The sequence below is a fragment of the Staurois parvus genome, unplaced genomic scaffold (genome assembly GCF_062004578.1).
Source record: "Staurois parvus isolate SC_StPar_1 unplaced genomic scaffold, SC_StPar_1.0 ptg000444l, whole genome shotgun sequence".
In the NCBI taxonomy this organism is placed as follows: domain Eukaryota; kingdom Metazoa; phylum Chordata; class Amphibia; order Anura; family Ranidae; genus Staurois; species Staurois parvus.
Window position 1 is genome coordinate 1679622 of NW_028318240.1, and position 21759 is coordinate 1701380.

The following is a 21759-nucleotide window of genomic DNA, read 5'->3' on the forward strand; positions in this document are numbered from 1 at the left end:
TTTGGATCTAATTTCCAGGAACATGAAACCACCTCATTCCCTTGTTTGTCTCACTTGATGGGAAGACTAATTGTGAAGATGTACAGGCATGCGATGGGAAGACTAATTGTGAAGATGTACAGGCATGCACAGATAAACAGACATCAAAGAAGAAACCTTGCCGGGTGCTTAAAGTGGTTGTAAGCTTCAGACATGAAATATGAACAAAGCAGATCCCTCTGTAGTGTGTACTTGTCTCAATCCAGAGCACTAAGTGTCATTTCTGACTGCCGCTTTGTTCCTCTGCTATCAGCATAAATCACTTGTGATCATTTTTCCTGACACCAAGAGCAAAATGGTGACGGGAGGGACCTCCAGTAGACTGACAAGAGGGGGGATCTCTACCCTCCAATCAGCTCTCAGAGCTCTCCTCACTGATGTAACTTCAGATTCCCACCCCCTGCTTTTCAGAGCTGAGAAATCCTGTGTAAATTCTTCACTTTGAATGGACGCAGGGGACATAATGCTACAGATAAACAGGTACAAAAATCCTCCCCTGCAGTGGGGCTGCCCAGCACTGCAAGGGTTAAACTCTTGTTTAGGTCTAGGATACCAGAAAATGCACTTCTTCCCGCCTGATCCCCGCTCCTGCAGGCTGCCCACACCAGTCCCCACAGCCTCTTCTTCCTTACACTCTGCCAGTCCATCTAAAAGTGGAAGCTCCACATCTCCTCCTCCTCCTGCCTCCTCTACCAATATTTTACATATTTCTGACAGTTACCCGCTTCCACTTCTGCTTCTCATGCCTAGGCAAGAATAGTGGAATTTCACCCAACCACAAGCTCCTGGGACATGTCACATGTCCCAGGTGGCGGCGGGACCACGTGTTGCGCATGCGCAGTGGGGAGGTAGCTATGAAACAGCAGAAAGTCACATCCGGCTTCCCACAACCAAGATGGCAGGGTAATGCTGGATGTTAGCTGACATCACAGATCAATTCCAGACTTTGGAAGTATCCCGGAGGACCAGCGCGCTTGACAAAGGAGTGCGCCAGTCCTCTGATCCTGCGCATGCTCAGAAACGCGTTGCATGCTTATGACGTCACACGCCATCGCCGCTGCTCTGGAGTGCAGAGAAAATTGCCAGGCTTTCCCTTCCAGACTCCATCTCGCATTGCTGCAGCGCTTTCTGCTGTCCAGCCGAAGTCCTAACAGACTTTCCAGACTCACACCACAGGCTCCTCTGACATCTGTCCAGCGTTCCCTGCTGTCCAGCCGGGACTCTTGTTCTCTGGTTCATATCATCTCCTGGCGTTGTGCATTGTTAACCCCTTATGAGCCTTATCTTTACTATCTACATGTGAGTGGTTTTAATCATGTTCACCATTAAATACTTTTAACAGTCTACACTCAGAGGTGCCGCTTTTCTCTTCTTAGTGAGGTTCCTGTTTCCTAAGACCACTTTTTCTTTTTTTAAAGCATGACTGCAGTGGTTTCCAACCACCAAGCCATGGCCCACTGCCAAGCCACAGTTTCTCTTCTCCACGGCCAAGTGCAAATCTCTTAACCTCCCATAGTGCCCTCAACCTCCCAAAATGGTCATCAGTCCCCCCGAGAGCCCTCAGCCTCCATAATTCCCTTCAACCTCCTGCAGCACCACTCAACCTCCCAGATCCCCCAGCTTCCATAGCGCCCCCAACTTCCCATAGTGCCCCCAGACCCTCAAAGAGCCTTCAGCATCCACAATGCCCCCAACCTCCTGAAATAGCACTCAACTTCCTCACAATGCCCCCAACCTCCGATAATTCCCAACAGTACCTTCCAGCACCCACAGCTTCCTCAACCTCTCATAGTCCCCTTCAGTTTCTACCAGCTTCCATAGTGCCCCACAGTGCCTCCCAGCTCCCATAGCCTCCCCAACCTCTTATAGTGCCCCAACATTCCTACCTGCTCCAGTAGCCTCCCCAACCTCTTAATAGTGCCCCACAGTTCCTACCAGCATCCATAGTGCCCCACAGTGCCTTCCAGCTCCCATAGCCTCCCAAACCTCTTATAGTTCCCCACAGTTCCTACCAGCTCCCATAGTGCCCAACAGTGCCTTCCATCTCCCATACTTCCCCCAACCTCCCATAGTGTCCTACAGTGTCTACCAGCTCTCATAGTCTCCCTAACCTCTTATAGTGCCCCACCGTTCCTGCCAGCTCCAATAGCCTCCCCAACCTCTTAATAGTGCCCCACAGTTCCTACCAGCTTCCATAGTGCCCCACAGTGCCTTCCAGCTCCCATAGCCTCCCAAACCTCTTATAGTTCCCCACAGTTCCTACCAGCTCCCATAGTGCCCAACAGTGCCTTCCATCTCCCATACTTCCCCCAACCTCCCATAGTGCCCCACAGTGCCTACCAGCTCTCATAGTCTCCCCAACCTCCCATAGTGCCTACCATCTCCCATTGTGCCTCCCAGCTCCCATAGTGTCCATAACCTCCCATAGTGCCCCACAGTGCCTACCAGCTCTCATAGTCTCCCCAACCTCCCATAGTGCCTACCAGCTCCCATTGTGCCCCACAGTGCCCTCAACCTGAGAGTCCTCAGCCTTCATAATGCCCCCAACCTCCTACAATGCCCCTCAAGCCTGTTGCAAGGCATCCAGCACTCCATAGCGCCCCCAACCTCCAGCAATGTCCCACAGTGCCCCCCCAACCTCTCGCAGTGCTCCCCAGCCCCCTCCAATAACCTCATCCCCTACAGAGCCACCAAATCTGCTTAGTTCCTCTAACCCCCTCCACATTCCCCACCATCCATCACAATAACATCTGGAGCCTTCCAGCATTTCAATACATTTTGTATTCCTGTACTTTTATTATGTGAATATAAACTTTATTGTTTATTGTATTCTTTACTGCATGGAAGGCTTTGGAAGAAGCTATGGACTCCAAAAGGTTGAGAACTCCTACATTACTGAACACAGCTGATATAAGAGTTGGAATACAAATACGGTAACATAGATCCTCCTCTGTATTACATTGTATATGATTCCTTGCCTCCTTATTTTGTCTTACAGTACAAAAACCAATAGGAGTCCAGAAATCCATGTTCATAAACATCTGTATGAAGTAAGTAATACTTTCTAAAAAAAAAGTTTCCACTATTGGTATTTGTGATGTTGTGTCCATGACTTGGCTGAAATAAAAAAGTCAGCCAACTCACTGAAAACAACGCGGCAATATTTGTTCTCAGCAGCTGTTACAGCTAAACTGCGAGCAGATGTATGACGTAAAAAGGCTCTGTTGTTTGGCATGGGGCTCTGTAAATCTCAGAATTATATATATATATATATATATATATATATATATATATATATATATATATATAAAATCTAACCACAGGATATTTTTATAAATGGTTTTTCAATGCTCACCTTTAATCCAGGAATGTCCCTTGCAGTACCTTATTCCCATCACAAGATGTCCTCAGTCTTCTAGAGCTTTAATGATGAGCAGCTTCATTCAACCTGGAAGACTGAGGACATCCTGTGAGTTCAGGACATTATTGATCCGCTGAGGGGGGAATCACCACATCACCCTAGTGCAGGGGTGTCAAACTTAAAGTGTTACTAAATCCCAAAGTATACACAACATGGAAATGCAATTATTTTAGTAAATATAAACTGCTAAATACCTTTTCTCATCAGCAGTTAGAGCAGTCTTGTGGCTTCTATCAGTGTCCAGCCCACCACTAGCTAAAGCTTGTAGGAGGAGTTTTTCTTTCTACTCTAGGAGGATGCAGAACCCCTGACCTCTGTCTGGGCAGTGGTGATTGGCCCTGTGCTGATCAAATGCACTCTCCCAAGAAAAAAAAAACCTCTCTAGCAATACACACCAAACTGAGCATGTGCATGCGTATGGTTCAGTCTGGAGATAAGAGGTGGTCACTTGAAAAAGGGGAGGAACAGAGTAGAAAAGATCAAACAGCCTTTTTACACAATGCAGAGGATTAACCCCTTAGGTTCCACAGTGAGTATAACAAGCATGCTGTACTGCATGTACAGACTGATTTTACTGTTGTGGGTTTAGTAACACTTTAATTTCATCGCGGGCCACTTCAGCATTATGCTTGCCTTCAAAGGGCCAGTTATGTCCGTAAGACTGGATGTTCAGAGCACCCCCCCCCCCCCCCCAACATCAGATGTCTAGAGCACCCCCACCACCACCACCACCATCAGAAGGCAAGAGTTCCTCACCCTCCCTTACAGTACACCCCCCTTACCTTGTACTGTTCTGGGCAGAGTTGGGAAGTAGAAGGTGCAGAGTTTGGAGGAGGACCAGAGGAGGGCTGGAGTCAGCTGCTACAGTCTGCTGAATGCTGCAATCAGGGAAGACAGAGACAAGGTGGTGTTCTGGTGGCACAGAGAGGCACAGGATCTGAAGGAGGAATTCTGTCCTCCTTGCTGCTGCCAACTGCTCAGATGGAGGGGCAGAGACAAGCCTCTCCACGGCCGCATGGAGAAGTGCAGGATCTGATGGAGGAGTTCTGTCCTGCTCTCTGCTGCCAATTGCTGAGATAGTGGGCAGAGACAAGTCTCTCCACGGCTGCATGGAGAAGCAAAGGATATGATGGAGAACTTCTGTCCTCCTCACTGCTGCCAACTGTTGAGACAAGATGTGGGTGGACATGAGGGAGGTGCTGCCACTGCAGGAAAAATACAGAGACCACAGGCCTGGTGGGACTGATTCGGCCCATGGGCCTTGTGTTTGACAAATGGGCCCTAATGTATTATTGTAGACAGGAGTGTAGATGTCATCACATCAGTGCCACTCTCTGTATCATCGTCCACCAACCACTGGGAGAAAATCCAAAGCGGAAGAGGACCCTGCCTGTCACATGACCAGACATTTGGAGATGGTACATATATAAAACAAAAGCAAGGGGCGCCTTCAGGAGGTAGAGGGGAGCAAACAGCTGGCATTGGGCTGGGCATGGAGTTGTCCTTTAATACAATGACAAGCATTGAAAAATCAAAATTGAAGCCAAATACTACAGTGTCAACTCATATGATCAATATGGAGGTCAATTTATGAAACATTCATTGGAAGCACCCCCATCACACCCATACACCCCCCAATAAAAAGAGCAGCACAGGGCGAGCGTGTATGTAAACATCAATTGTGCCACACGTGAGTTATTGCTGCAAATGTCAAAGTGAGAGCAATCATTCTATAGCCAGAATTCTCTAAACTGATAACCAGTAAAGGCTTTTAAAGCACCCCGTGTGCAGAATTTTTAGTACCATAGTTTTTTTTTTTTTTAATTCCATGGGAATTTGCAATTCTAAGGCTTGGCATGTTTGGTATCTAGTTACTCGATGCAACCCTTTTTTGTAATTATTATCAACAAATTGGGTATATTATTATGTTTGTGTGCACCAAAATCCAGTTTACTGCATTTTTACTGAAAATATGCATTTCATAAATACCTGCAAAATATTGAAACATGTCAACTACCACCATTTTATTCCCCAGGGGCTTTCAGAAAACATATACTTTTTGGGAAGTTGACAGTAATTTCTAGCAACAAATGCATCTTTTAACATGTGGGCAAAAAATTTCCCCATTAGACAAGTGAGTCATTCCTATATTGTCAGCTCCATCTAGTAGCCAAAATGTGGTTTAGTTTTCTGAAATAAATGTATTGCATTTTGTCCACTAGATGAAGCTGGTGATTGAAAGAGTTAATGTAGTAAAGAAATTACAGACACAATGGGGTTTATTTACTAAAGCTGGAGAGTCCAAAATCAGACTCCCTTCTGCATAGAAACCAATCAGCTTCCAGGTTTCATTGCCAAAGCTTCATTGAACAAGCTGAGGTTAGAAGCTGATTGGTTTCTATGCAGAAGGGAGTCTGATTTTGGACTCTCCAGCTTTAGTAAATAAACCCCAATTTGTTGAGCATTCATGTATGCATGTGACATTCGTCCAGCAAATGTTTTAGAACTAGACCCCTATGTATACCATTACAATTTTATTATTGCAGGTACCTTGGTGTGACCGATGCTACAATGACAGTGGTGGATTTAACGCTGCTCACAGGATTCAGCCCAGATATGGATGACCTCAGTGCGGTTAGTTATATAAGGGGACCCTGTGTTGGCAGGGTCACTTTAAAGGTTTGGGTCACCTGGAAGTAAATCCAAAGCCAATATTTTATTTTGAATAGAATAGAGAATGGTTCAAATCCCTGTCGACTTTTTTCAGCTGCTGAATTCTGTAAAGAGGGTTCTTCTTTTCAGCAAGGCAGCTACGATTAGACAGGTGAATTATAGAAGTGGCCAATACTCCACCTGCCGGCCAGATATGAAAAAACAAAGTATTCTTCTACAAATGCAGGCGTACCTCGGTTTACGAACGCCTCGGTTAACGTAATTTTCGGTTTACGAATGAAAACCCATTGAAAATAATGCCTCAGTTTACTAATTTTTTTTGCAATACAAACGGATTAATTGGATTTTAATGCATTTACAAATTGTTTTTAATCATGTCCCTGTACAGTACTATACCTTTATAAAGAGTTTTGAACAGATAAAACTTTTTTTGACTTTTTTATGACCCCCGGAACAGATTAATTGGTTTTCAATGCATTTACGACTTTTTTTTTAATCATGTCCCTGTACAGTATTTATGCCTTTAAAGTGCACTTTATAAAGAGTTTTGAACAGATAAGACTTTTTTTAACTTTTTTTCTGACCTCTGGAACAGATTAATCGATTCTCAATGCATTTACGAATTCATTTTTAATCATGTCCCTGTACAGTATTTATGCCTTTAAAGTGCACTTTATAAAGAGTTTTGAACAGATAAAAGACTTTTTTTACTTTTTTCTGATCTCCGAAACAGATTAATTGGTTTTCAGTGCATTCCTATGGGAAACCGCGTTTCGGTTTACAAATTTTTCATAATATGAAAAGTCCCGCAGAACTAATTAAATTCGTAAACCGAGGTACGCCTGTACTTTTAAATTCTATTATTTCTTTCTTTTTTATTCATTTTTAATTACAAAAACAATGACCGTAACAAATCAAGTAAGAAAATATATACAAAAACTACTATAACTTAAGTTTCACTTAAAAAAAAATCACCCCAAAGAAATTTATATAGGAGGTACAGGCAGGTCAGAAATACTTTTCCTTGGGAATAATTCTAGGACCAAGACCAGTCACCTGACCAAAAGCCAAAGCAATGTTCATTTGACCTCTGCTGTATTTAGAGAAGTGGTTGTCAACTTTCTTGATATAGAAGGCCCCTAGTTCAGCCCTCAACATCACCAAAGGGCGACACATAAAATTAAGTGAATACTCATTATCAGAGACAACAGAAACAAATCAGGATACAGACAAAGAGAAATGGCATAATACAAGAGATGTAAAAAACTGCAGACTTGGCACAGGAAATGGTCAGAGACTGCAGACGTGATACAAGAAATGGTCAGAGACTGTGGACATGATACAGGAGATGGTCAGAGACTGCAGGCATGATACAAGAGATGGTCAGAGACTATAGACATGGTACAGGAGATGGTCAGAGACTGCAGATGTGATACAAGAAATGGTCAGAGACAATAGACATGGTACAGGAGATGGTCAGAGACTGCAGACGTGATACAAGAGATGGTCAGAGACTATAGACATGGTACAGGAGATGGTCAGAGACTGCAAACGTGATACAATAAATGGTCAGAGACTATAGATATGATACAGGAGATGGTCAGAGACTGCAGACATGATACAAAAGATGGTCAGAGACTATAGACATGATACAAGAGATGGCCAGAGACTATAGACATGATACAGGAGATGGTCAGAGACTGCAGACATGATACAAGAGATGGTCAGAGACTATAGACATGGTACAGGAGATGATCAGAGACTGCAGATGTGATACAAGAAATGGTCAGAGACAATAGACATGGTACAGGAGATGGTCAGAGACTGCAGACGTGATACAAGAGATGGTCAGAGACTATAGACATGGTACAGGAGATGGTCAGAGACTGCAAACGTGATACAATAAATGGTCAGAGACTATAGATATGATACAGGAGATGGTCAGAGACTGCAGACATGATACAAAAGATGGTCAGAGACTATAGACATGATACAAGAGATGGCCAGAGACTATAGACATGATACAGGAGATGGTCAGAGACTGCAGACATGATACAAGAGATGGTCAGAGACTATAGACATGGTACAGGAGATGATCAGAGACTGCAGACATGATACAAGAGATGGTCAGAGACTATAGACATGGTACAGGAGATGGTCAGAGACTGCAGACATGATACAAGAGATGGTCAGAGACTATAGACATGGTACAGGAGATGGTCAGAGACTGCAGACATGATACAAGAGATGGTCAGAGACTATAGACATGGTACAGGAGATGGTCAGAGACTGCAGACATGATACAAGAGATGGTCAGAGACTATTGACATGGTACAGGAGATGGTCAGAGACTGCAGACATGGTACAGGAGATTAAATAAAAAGATTTAAACAGCGCTCCTCAACACCCTATTAGTATGCTTATACCAAGATAGTATAGGTATATAGACCGAAAATATACTCAAGTGCAAAAATGTTAAAGTGCAAAAAATACCAAGGTGCAAAACAAAGTGCTGAATGCAAACAACCCCTGTGAGAGTGTTATATATGTCAAAACAATATCAACATATTCTAATAAATATAACAAATCATAGAACACCCCCTATCATAAAACATATAATAATAATGTGCCAATTTGTGCATTATAAAAAAAATATATATATATATATATATATATATATATATATATATATATATATATAACAATATTGTGCAAAAAACAATATATATTAATAGTCCATAACAAATCGTGATACAAAGAAAAGAAGTCCTTCAATTCATATATTTTTGTATTTTTGATTCTTGTGTTTCCTAAAAAATCACCACCACACCGTGTTTATCCACCACCAAACAGATTGAATAAACTCACCAGAGCTCCAGGCTGGTCAAATTTTAAACCAGCCACAGCTCATTGGCTCTGGGAGCAACGACCTGCAGAGATGTCAATGACTCCTAGAACCTTTTAGCTGGACATTCCTCATTCATATACATGGACCCGTATCGAAGGACACAAAGAGGGAACATTCTTTCCTTCCATAGGGGTCCATGTATATGTATGAGGAATATATATAACAATGGGTAGACTCCGGTCACTTCAAGTGCCGAAAGCTCACCCATAGGGCGGCTGGGGACATACTTTTGGAGACAGTCATTGACTGACGACATATTGCATTAGACTGCTAGAAATCATTGCTATAACAATAGGGAAACACAAATTAATATCCATAAGGTAATGTCTGCAGGGGCCATATGGGCTGTAGAAAAAATAGCAAAGGGCTGCATGTTGGGCACCAGGGACATAGAGCACGGCCAAGTGTTCGTTTCTCCTAAATGTGCACTGACTCTTTTTTCCTCTCTCCATCTCCAGTTGACAAACCGGGTGGACAAATATATCTCCAAGTATGAAATGGACACAGAACGTTCTGAGCGGGGATCTCTGATTATCTACCTGGATAAGGTAGGGATTACATATCACCTGTGGAATGCCATATGAATGATCAAAATTACCAAGGTAGAGAACCAACCAATCAAATTCAGACTGTTCCTGCTGTCATCTGTCACCTATTTAAGAGATCTCCAGAACAAATACAAAAAGGTCAAAGACTCAACTTTTGTGATTGCCTTGAACTGTACTTGATAGTACACACAATCTAAGTAAAAAAAGCATACCTACCAAAATTCAAAAATGTGACAGTGGAACTCCAGAATATTTGCCCCTCTCTTAGCGGATGAAGATTTAAATGTTCAGTTTTCCAGAGGATAATAGAGCACTATTTACCTTAATACCTTAATCTTTTATCCCATGGTCTTCCTCCCCATTGTTTTCAGTTAGGATGACCAGTCCCATGAAGACACACTTTCTCCAACTGGTTTTGCTAATGCCCCCTTACTGACATCATCACATACAATGCAGGAGCAGTGTCTTGCATTGTCGTGATGATATAGAGGGCCCCTTATTCCAGTGTCCTGCATTGTACGTGATGATATAGAGGGCCCCTTATTCCAGTGTCCTGCATTGTACGTGATGATATAGAGGGCCCCTCCCTTATTCTAATGTCCTGCATTGTACGTAATGATATAGAGAGCCCCCCTATATTCCAGTCTCCTGCATTGTACATGATGATATAGAGGGCCCCACCCTTATTCTAATGTCCTGCATTGTACGTAATGATATAGAGAGCCCCCCCCTATATTCCAGTGTCCTGCATTGTATGTGATGATACAGAGGGCTACTCCCTTATTCTGGTGTTCTGCATTGTACTTGATGATGTAGAGAACCCCTCCCTTACTTCAGTGTTCTGCACTGTACGTGATGATGTAGAGGACCCCTCCCTTATTCTGGTGTCCTGCATTGTACGTGATGATGTAAAGGGCCACTCCTGTATTCCAGTGTCCTGCATTGTACATGATGATGTAGAGGACCCCTCCTTTACTTCAGTGTTCTGCATTGTACATGAAGATGTGGAGGGCCCCTCCCTTATTCTGGTGTCCTGCATTGTACGTGATGATGTAGAGGACGCCTCCCTTACTTCAGTGTTCTGCATTGTATGTGATGATACATAGGGCCCCTCCCTTATTCCGGTGTTCTGCATTGTACGTGATGATGTAGAGGGCCCCTCCCTTATTCCGGTGTCCTCCATTGTATGTGATGATACAGAGGGCCCCTCCCTTATTCGGGTAATGGGGAGAGGAGGAGTCGAGTACCGGGGTAAGTATTACCCTGTATTATATTCTGCATTTGCTGGAAGGGGAAGATTTTACAGTTTGTTTTTTGCCTGCCTGGAGTTTGATCTACGGTGGCCATACATGCTACAACTTTATTATACAATGGATGTGTGATTTGATCAAATGATCATATTGGCAGACAATCGAATAGGTATAACTTCCCTTCCAATCAATTTGGTCTTGGTTTAGATTGGAATAAATCAAACTAAATCAGTCAAAGATGGAAGTTATAAAATCTCATTCATCCATCGTCAGCACTGAGATACTCTGTTCATCACTTAATAAATTGTGTCTGACCACCATAGTGGGGGCCATACACACAGTGGGGGTCATACGCACTTCCATAAATGACACATTTTTTAAGCGTATTAGAAAAATTCAATCCATAGAAACCCATATGATTGGTATGACACATATGGGGAAGTGGATTTCGATCAGTTGTCAGAAGATACAGTCCCATCTCTGTTTTCACTACGCGAACTGATTTTAGGATTTGATCGATCAAAATACTATTGAATTCATGAACAAAGCACCGCACTATTGCCGATCAATACAACATGAATGATCATTTTTCCCCTGGACAATATATTTGGTTTGATTGAAATCATTGGAAAAAGAGATGCAACCATATCTTCCAACTATCGATCTAAATCCACTTCCCTATGTGTGTCATGTCGATCAAAAGGGTTGTCTACTATAAATCGATTATTCCTATTTGGAGACATTGATAAAAAAAATGGATAAATGATGAACAAAGTATCTTATTACTGCTAATCGATGCAAAAGGATTGATCATGTTTTGCCCTGGCTCATGGACTCAGATTCAATCCATTCTAATCGATCAGAAGGAAAGTTATTCCTATTACGTTGTTTACCAATTTGATCATTTTGATTGAAACACACATTGATCAGATAATAAAATCAAAGCATGCAGGAGAAAGAGCTTTCAGAGGCGTCGGGCAGGTTCGGTGTGCATGAGGCCTGAAAACAAACTTTCTTTTTTTTTTTGCTCCCTTTTTCTTTATTAAATACAACATTGGAAGAGTTCTGTTTTATCCATTAAATAAATGCAAAAAATACCCTTTGATCCTGTCAGAAAGTTTGTAACCTCCTGTGTTCTCTGCCTATGGTGCATTGAAATCCTAATCAGTACCATAAGCCTTAGCTAGTTCTTGTCCATGGACTACAAAACATATCATGTTGTAGAATTGAGAAGGGGTTCTGTAGTCCTAACATGCTTCCTGTCCTAGTAGTGACAACGCTGCTCCTCCGGATATACAGTACAGTGTGTGAGCATTGTCACTCAGGAAGTGTGTTTCTGGCAGAATCACCAGGTCAGAATAAAAGAAAAAACAAGACTAAAGTCAGAAAACGAATGCAGCCACCACAACCACTGGTTAGCTGCTATATATTCCATTTTTTCTCGTGACGTTAGATACACTTTAATATTTTGCATTCTCCTTTGTTACAAGCTTTGTTTCACTCATGAATCCACGTTTCTTTTCTTGAAGGTCTCCAGATCAGAGACGGAATGCCTGAAGTTCAAGATTCACCAGAACTTTGAGGTGGGAATCCTCCAGCCGGCGGTGGTTTCCATATATGAGTATTACGCCATGGGTAAGGCTGCCAGCAAGGATACCCAGAGACATGAGATGGGGGAAGAGGCCAAATCCTGACAGCCTTTCTGTAGAATGATCAGGACATACACTGTATTGACAAAAGGATCGGGACGCCTGCCAGTGGTGTCCCTAGGCAGGTGCAGGGGATGCGCGCCGCAACGGGTGACACCTATCACACGGGGTGACACTGGACCCGCTGCACGAAAAGATACATTTTAAAGCTGCGGATTGAGCATAATGGTTCGGAGTCTGATCCATTATGCTCCCCAATCCACAGATCCGATCCATCTTGCGGGGATCGTTGGCTTGCTTTAAAACTTACCTTTTCGTGGAGCGATCAGTTAACCCCGTATAGGTTGCAAGCCGACGATCCCCGCAGGATGGATCGGATCTGCGATCCATTATGCTCCATTATGCTCAATCCACAGATCCAATCCATCCTGCGGGGATTGTCAGAGGGGTGACACCAAGTGTTACAGCATCGGGTGACACCAACCCTAGGGACGACGCCTGCCTTTCCACGCACATGAACTGTAATGGCCCCCCAGTCTTAGTCCGTAGGGTTCAATATTGAGTTGGCCCCGCCCATTGCAGCTATAACAGCTTCAACTCTTCTGGGAAAGCTGTCCACAAGGTTTAGGAGGGTGTCTATGGGAAGGTTGGACCATTCTTCCAGAAGCACATTTGTCAGGTCAGGCACTGATGTCGGGGGAGGAGGCCTGGCTCGCAGTCTCCACTCTAATTCATCCCAAAGGTGTTCTATCGGGTTGACTACAGGCCAATCAAATTCCTCCACCCCAAACTGGCTCCTTCATGTCTTCATGGACCTTGCTTTGTGCACTGGTGCGCAGTCATGTTGGAACAGGAAGGGGCCATCCCCAAACTCTTCCCACAAAGTTGGGAGCATGAAATTGTCCAAAATGTCTTGGTATGCTGATGTCTTAAGAGTTCCCCTAACTGGAACTAGGGGGCCAAGCCCAACCCCTAAAAAACAACCCTACACCATAATCACCCCTCCACCAAACCTTACACTTGGTACAATGCAGTCAGACAAGTACCATTCTCCTGGCAACTGCCAAACCCTGACACATCCATCGGATTGCCAGACAGAGATGCATGATCGTCACTCCAGAGAACACATCTCCACTGCTCTAGAGTCCAGTGGTGGCGTGCTTTACACCACTGCATCCGATGCTTATTGCACAGGTGGCCACCTATCACAGGACCACGCTTGAATTCACTGAGCTCCTGAGAGCGACCCATTCTTTCACAAATGTTTTTAGAAGCAGTCTGCATGCCTGAGTGCTTGATTTTATACACCTGTGGCCATGGAGGTGATTGGAACACCTGAATCCAATGATTTGGTGGGCTGGCCCAATACTTTTGGCAATATAGTGTATATAGCTGAATGTGCATATATACTCTACATTATATTTACCTGGACCAACTCCATGAAGATCCTCGGTGTGAATCCTGCCCGGCCCCACATACCCCCTTCATCGCAATGCTCTGAACTGGGATTTGTGCCTTATGTACTGTGTGTACATTCTGTTGGAATGGATGGCATCCACACAGTGTGTACAGGAGGAGCAGGGACAAGATTTGAAAGATTTTGAAGAAGGGGCCATATGACGCTACACAGGTGGCATAGTGAAGATCTCTGCATAGCATGGGCAGGGATATGTCCTTACAGAAGAAGAGAGTCTCAGGACCCATTATGAGTGTACATACCCTTGGACTGATGGTTGGTATTGCACTCTGTATTATTGGTCTACATTTTATTAAGGTCCCAGGGCATGTATCAGGGCACACATGGATGTAAGAAGGGACTCTGCTGAGCACTTCTAAATGTAAGGGAGGAGTCTGCTGGGCACGCATAGCTGTAAGGGAGGAGTCTGCTGGGCACGCATAGCTGTAAGGGAGGAGTCTGCTGGGCACGCATAGCTGTAAGGGAGGAGTCTGCTGGGCACGCATAGCTGTAAGGGAGGAGTCTGCTGGGCACGCATAGCTGTAAGGGAGGAGTCTGCTGGGCACGCATAGCTGTAAGGGAGGAGTCTGCTGGGCACGCATAGCTGTAAGGGAGGAGTCTGCTGGGCACGCATAGCTGTAAGGGAGGAGTCTGCTGGGCACGCATAGCTGTAAGGGAGGAGTCTGCTGGGCACGCATAGCTGTAAGGGAGGAGTCTGCTGGGGCACAGTGCTGAGCACTCCTGGATGTAAGAGAGGACTCTGCTGGGCACACATGGATGTAAGAGAGGACTCTGCTGGGCACACATGGATGTAAGAGAGGACTCTGCTGGGCACACATGGATGTAAGAGAGGACTCTGCTGGGCACACATGGATGTAAGAGAGGACTCTGCTGGGCACATATGGATATAAGGGGGGCTGTGCTGGGCACACATGGATGTAAAGGAAGACTCTGTGGGCACACATGGATGTAAAGGAGGGACTCTGCTGGGAACACATGGATGTAAGAGAGGACTCTGCTGGGCACATATGGATATAAGGGGGGCTGTGCTGGGCACACATGGATGTAAAGGAAGACTCTGTGGGCACACATGGATGTAAAGGAGGGACTCTGCTGGGAACACATGGATGTAAGGGGGGACTCTGCTGGGCACACATGGATGTAAGGGGGGACTCTGCTGGGCACACATGGATGTAAGGGAGAGTCTGCTGGGCACACATGGATGTAAGGGAGAGTCTGCTGGGCACACATGGATGTAAGGGAGAGTCTGTTGGGCACATGGATGTAAAGGAGGGACTCTGCTGGACACACATGGATTTAAAGAGTGACTCTGCTGGGCACACATGTATGTAAGTGAGAACTCTGCTGGGCACACATGGATGTAAGGAGTGACTGTGCTGGACACACATGGATTTAAGGAATGACTCTGCTGGGCACACATGTATGTAAGGAGGGGCTGTGCTGGGCACACATGGATGTAAAGGAGGGACTCTGCTGGACACACATGGATTTAAGGAATGACTCTGCTGGGCACACATGTATGTAAGGAGGGGCTCTACTGGGAACGTATGGATGTTAGGATTGACTCTGCCAGGCACACATGTATGTAAGGAGGGGCTCTACTGGGAACATATGGATGTAAGGAGTGACTCTGCCATACACACATGTATGTAAGAAGGGGCTCTGTTGGGCACACGTGGATGTAAGGGGGAATCTGCTGGGCACACATCGATGTAAGGGGGAATCTGCTGGGCCAGGGGCGGGCTGACCATTTGGAAACTCGGGCACTGCCCGAGGGCTCGGGGTCAGCAGGGGGCCCCATGAGATGCCCCTGGTACCTTTTTCATAGGCTTCTTTGAGTTTGGGCAAGGACACAGGGGCCCCATGATCCCCTATTGCCCGGGGGCCCCATGAGTTGTCAGTCCGCCCCTGTGCTGGGCACACATGGATGTAAGGGGGAATCTGCTGGGCACACATGGATGTAAGGAGGGATGGTGTGGTCACGCATGGATGTAAGGGGTACTCGGTAATATTGTATGTAAGGAGGGGACTCATGAAGAAAAAGATTGGAAAAATCACACTTTTTCTTTTCATTGATGTTCAGGAAATACCTGCACCAAATTCTACCATCCCACAGAGGAAGGAGGAGAGCTGAAGAGGATCTGCAGGGAAGCCGAGTGTCACTGCATTTCAGGTGCCGTAGAAGCAAAAAACAATATCATGGGCTTAGGGGACCTTTACCAAGTCAGGTTTCAGGTTGTCCCCCATTTATAGCAATTTCTGAGGCTAAGCTACCTCTTCATTCTTTGGGTAACTTTTTGGCTGAAAAGAAAGTATTATTGAGGAAAAAAAAGGCAAAGATCTCCAGGTCAGGTACTGTATATAAACTGCGAGGGTTTCGGTGAACCTCAGGGCAGATTCATACCTGCTTCTTCTCAACAGATCCTGAAATGGGCCATCCCATTACAACTGAAGTGTTACCACTTGCATGGTGGGCTCTTAATGTGTACTGCACATTTGCACTTGAGTTCCCTGGACACCAGCTATGACCATTATAAGGAGTTCCCACCATCCATACAGTTTTTTTAAATCTATTTTATATTATGGAGAATGTAATTGGAGGAAATGGAACACAAAAAAGTGGATGGGAACATCCAAAACTGCCAGGTGGACAGGAAAAGAGTTGGAAATATGGCAGATAGATCTCCTTGTTGGGAGTATTGAATCCATAGAAGAAACTGGGGCTGGTTCAGATCCATCCATAGATATAATATCACCTTTTGATGGATTGACACTGTAGGTGGCCTAGTATAAATTAGTCTCTGTATTGCAATAAGTAGCATTGCATCCCATAGGCCTCTGTCTTAGAGTAATGGTGTGCAAAGTCATTCCTAAATACTAGTGATGCACTGGTATATTGGCCGCCAAAAATTTGGCTATTGGCATTTTGCCAATAGAAAAAAAAAAAAGGTGCTGATAATGATAATTGACTTCAATGCAAAATCACGTCCCATTTTCTTCAAAGCAAAATCGCATCCCATTTACTTCAATACAAAAATGCCCCCTAGTGACTTTAATGGAAAATAGCATCCCATTGACTTTACTGCAAAAACGCCTCTATTTAAGTTTCATTTTAAATTCACTCACCAGCCACTTTATTAGGTACACCTTGCTAGTATCGGGTTGGACCCCCTTTTGCCTTCAGAACTGCCTTCATTCTTCATGGCATAGATTCAACAAAGTTTCAGACTATTCTCTGTAAACCCTAGAGATGGTTGTGCGTGAAAATCCCAGTAGATCAGCACTGTTTGACCAGCCCGTCTGGCACCAACAACCATGCCACATTCAAAGTCACTTAAATGTCCTTTCTTCTCCATTCTGATGCTCAGTTTGAACCAGGGGCGGACTGACAACTCATGGGGTCTCCGAGCAATAGGGGATCATGGGGCCCCTGTGTCCCTGCCCAAGCTCAAAAAAGCCTATGAAAAAGGTACCAGGGGCATCTCATGGGGCCCACTACTGACCCCGGGCCCTCAGGCAATGCCCGAGTTTCCAAATGGTCAGTCCGCCCCTGGTTTGAACTTCAGCAAGTCATCTTCGCCACATGTAGATGACTAAATGTATTGTGTTGCTGCCATATGATTGCCTGATTAGCAATTTGTGTTACTAAGCAATTGCACAAGTCTACCTAATGAAGTGGCTGGTGAGTGTAGTATATACTGTATATATAATTTTATTTATTTATTTTTAATTTCTTTATTTTTATTATTTTTATTTATTTATTTTCTATCCAATTTTTGTGTGTTACTTTCAGTAAAAGTTATTTTACATTACTCGATTGTATTTTTTAAGCCGAATATAATATAATTATATATAAAAATATCTATTTTTAAAAAACTGTCCATTTCAGTTTCGGTTTTTGGCCAAGTGCATCCTGAATTTTCGGTTTCGGTCCAGAATTTAATTTCGGTGCACCACTACTAAATACTGGTATTCAATGTAATGAGTTTTTATTGAATACCTCTATTACTGTATGCTATGAGTTTCTCCGGGTTTTTAGGGCTCGTTAGGTGGGTAGTCAGGGGACATTTGAGCTGCAGTTTTAATGCCCCTGGCCACCCACCTAAACAAAGCTATGCAGTCGCTAAGGACTGTACCCATGCGACTGGAATGCAGCCCATGCGAATGGAGCCACTGGCCTGCATCCACATGCGATGGAAACAGTTGCGGTGTGGTGGTTTGACATTTGCAGGGTTAAAGCATGCACGCTATCCACTATAGATGGCCTTTCAGAGGAGGAGCAGTATAGCCGCACATCTGAACGAGCCTCAATACTTGTACATAAGTGGGCGAATATACAAATAAGTTTAGCTACGTCTTTGCTGCTCATCAGGTCACAGGTAAGTAGGTCTGATGCAGGAACAAAAAAAAAACTCAGTCCACGGGAACTTTCTCTGCTGAATGCCTCATTGTTATGCAATGGTGGGGAGCAAGGTGAAGCCATGGCAAACCTGGACCGGGAGAATTATGGAGTCTAACACTGTAGAATGTCTAACTGCCTGGATGTGTCGAAACTTCTAATCTACATTCCTCTTCCAGGTCAGCTATTCAAAAGGTATTGAAGCTAAGGGTGCAATGTGGCAGCCAGGCGACTAGCATTTTCAGAAGGGGAGGTCAGCTTTGGCAGCCTACCCTTTTCTTTGTACAGGAAGAGAGGGGGAACGGGGACCACCAAGACACTACCCTATGGACTTGGTTTAGTGGTCAGATCATTTTGTAACAATGTGAAAAGTCCATGTACTGAGGTCCAATGGAATGTCTCTCTTCCAGAACGATGCAATCTGAAGAACGCCTATAAAGGGAAGCTGGACTCGGCCTCTCGGGTAGACGCCGCATGCCTCCCCAGTGTGGATTTTGGTAAGAGCATCAAGTCTTGTGTTACAAGATTAGGAACAAGTGGTACATGTGGATTGAGGTGTGAAATGGATTTTAATTAAAAAAATTTTAATACTACAATATTAAAGGGCAACTCCAAGAAACTTGAAAATGATCCCTTGCAGTGGGGCTGCACCTGCACTGCAAGGGTTAATTGCTCATTTAGATCTAGTAGACACAGAGAAGATCTGCTGACCCGATCCTCTGCTCCTCCATGTTGTTAAACCAGTCCCTACATTCCCTACATGTGTCTTCTCCTCCAAGCTCCAGTTGTCCAAGGTCCTGACGTCATTAAGACTGATGCAAGTTCTATAGACCTCCATTGAACGTGATGATGTTGAGGGACAGTCCACTGTTGGAGCATGGGGGAGTGGTGTCTACATGGCGAGTGGAGGATCAGGTAAGTAAAAGCACTTCTACACTCCCCTAGACAAAACGAGCAGGTATCTCATAACTTTAAAGTTTCTTGAAGTTGGACTTCTTCAACATCGGTTGACAACTGGTTTACATTTACAGGCTTTCAGGGGAGCACTCCTGTTTTCTGATCCCTAGGAAGATTTTTCTGTCCCAATGGTGACTTTACATTGAACTACCATGACCCAACTGCCATAGCAGTGTTTGACACAGGGTTGCCGCATGGTCCCATTGACTGTTTATATTATTTATTGCCATCTATAGCAATATTTGGCCAGCACAGTGGCTTAGTGGTTAGCAATTCTGCCTTGCAGTAATTGGGTCATGGGTTTGATTCCCAACCATGGTGCCTCCTGCATGGAGTTTGCATGTTCTCCCTGTGTTTGAGGGTTTCCTCCCACACTCCACAGACATGCTGGTAGGTAATTTGGCTTCTGTATAAAATTGTCCTAATTTCATCCCTGGCTATGCGGGATCTCCTGTATGGTAGGGGTTGAGGAAAGACCTGGCAACCTACCCTGTAAAATAATTGCTAATTCAGAATTGAGAATTCATGGAAAAAGTCACTTACAAGTGGCGGTCCATGCAATCGCCAAGGGTCGGCTACGACTGAATAGATGGCAATATTTAATGTTCTATTCTGTCATTATTATTGAGTCATTGTACTAAGGGATTTTATTTAAATTTACATTTTTGTTTTTCAGTTGAGGTTTGTTGTTTTATTTTTACATTCTTGCTCAAGTATCCGCCACCATTAGAAGGGCTTGTTAACAGTCCAGCGGCATTCTTGCACCATAAGACCAACATTTGTAAACATCTGACCATCACACCCATATGAGTTGGTTAGACCAATGTTTCTCAACCTTTTTTTCGCTCAAGGCACCCTTTGAAATTATGGACAGTCCAGAGGCACCCTTTGAAATTATGGACAGTCCTGAGGCACCCATTCTAAAATGGGAAAGACTATTCTAATAGTTTTATATAACGCTGCAACATCCACACATGTAGGATACCCAACATTAGAGGTGATTTATTCTTCCAAAGTAAATACACTTTTGCACACTGGTACTGACTAGTATTCCAATGTTTCACCTCTCCCTCAGTTTTTCTCCATCACTGAGCTAATGTGACCCCAGCACTGATGGAGAGGAACAGGGGAGAGGGTCAAACTAGGATGCTGTGCAGGCAGCTGACATCCTCCTTATCAACTGATGATGTCATTGGTTGTCAGGACACCGGCGGCTAGAAGGTCGTAATGGTGCACAATGAAAACCTGTGGCTTTGTGTAACTAAAAGTCAGGATTGTTCCACCCTCTGGCTTGTATACAAGTTTTGGGCAATTTTTAGACATTCTGCCAAGGCACCCCTGAAGAAATCTCAAGGTACCTGGGCACCCTGGTTGAGAAAGGCTGGGTTAAACATCCCCATTCAAAACCTCTACCGTGCTCATACTTTTGTCCATATAGTACATGTGATGACCAGGTATCCACAAACCTTTAGCCATATACAGCAGTTAGATTCTCTGATATACACTGGTATCCTCAGAGGTATAACCAGGGGTGGACTGACCATTTGGAAACTCAGGCACTGCTCGAGGGCTCAGGGTCAGTAGGGGGCCCCATGAGATGCTCCTGGTACTTTTTTCATAGGCTTTTTTGAGTTTGAGCAAGGACACAGGGGCCCCATGATCCCCTATTGCCCGGGGGCTCCATGAGTTGTCAGTCCACCCCTGGGTATAACCCGCCAGACCTGAGACTTCTCCATGATCTGCAGGGGCTGTATTGTGTGATGTAAATGGTGACATGATAAGAACTGATTCAATATTTGACATCCCCGTCTGTCCTCCAGTGTACGAGACCAGAGTCAATAAAATTGAGAAGAGGGGTGCCTATGATGTCTACTTCATGGCAATCACCAAAGTTGTTAAGCTTGGTAAGTGTACATATCTCCCTTTTATATAAAAACTCAGTGTCCATTTTATTAGGTGCACCTACCTTATAACTATTATTATTTCTATTTACTATAACTTACTATTTAAAATTATTTTTAAAAATAGATTTTTTGATTTTCTCTTATTTCTATCACTAAGTGTACATATCTCCCTTTTATATAAAATTTCAGTGGCCACTTTATTTGGTATACCTACCTAGTAACTATTATTATTATTATTATTATTTCTATTTACTATTACATTTTTTAAAAATTATAAAAACAAACTAATTTACTAATTCTATTTAATATTACTATTATTTCTATTAGATTTATTCTTTATTATTATTTCTAATAATAAGTATACATATCTCCCCATTATATAAAAACTCAGTGGCCACTTTATTTGGTATACCTACCTAGTAACTATTATTATAATTATTTCTATTTACTATTACATTTTTTTTAAATGATAAAAAGAAATCAATTTACTAATTTTATTTATATTATTATTATTTCTATTAGATTTATTCTTTA

At 43.8% G+C, this 21759-nt stretch overlaps 1 protein-coding gene across 2 annotated transcripts in view; it reads left to right on the top strand.

Annotated features, from left to right (window-relative positions):
* Positions 1 to 21759, top strand: part of LOC149453942 (complement C3-like) — a 181863-nt gene that overhangs the window by 150153 nt on the left and 9951 nt on the right. For both annotated transcript variants that reach the window (XM_089688009.1, XM_089688010.1), the window contains 7 exons: positions 3038 to 3089; positions 6007 to 6094; positions 9500 to 9589; positions 12369 to 12474; positions 16049 to 16138; positions 18775 to 18861; positions 21142 to 21225. In XM_089688009.1, coding sequence (XP_089544135.1) covers positions 3038 to 3089; positions 6007 to 6094; positions 9500 to 9589; positions 12369 to 12474; positions 16049 to 16138; positions 18775 to 18861; positions 21142 to 21225 — 597 coding nt within the window. The remainder of the gene's footprint in view (positions 1 to 3037; positions 3090 to 6006; positions 6095 to 9499; positions 9590 to 12368; positions 12475 to 16048; positions 16139 to 18774; positions 18862 to 21141; positions 21226 to 21759) is intronic.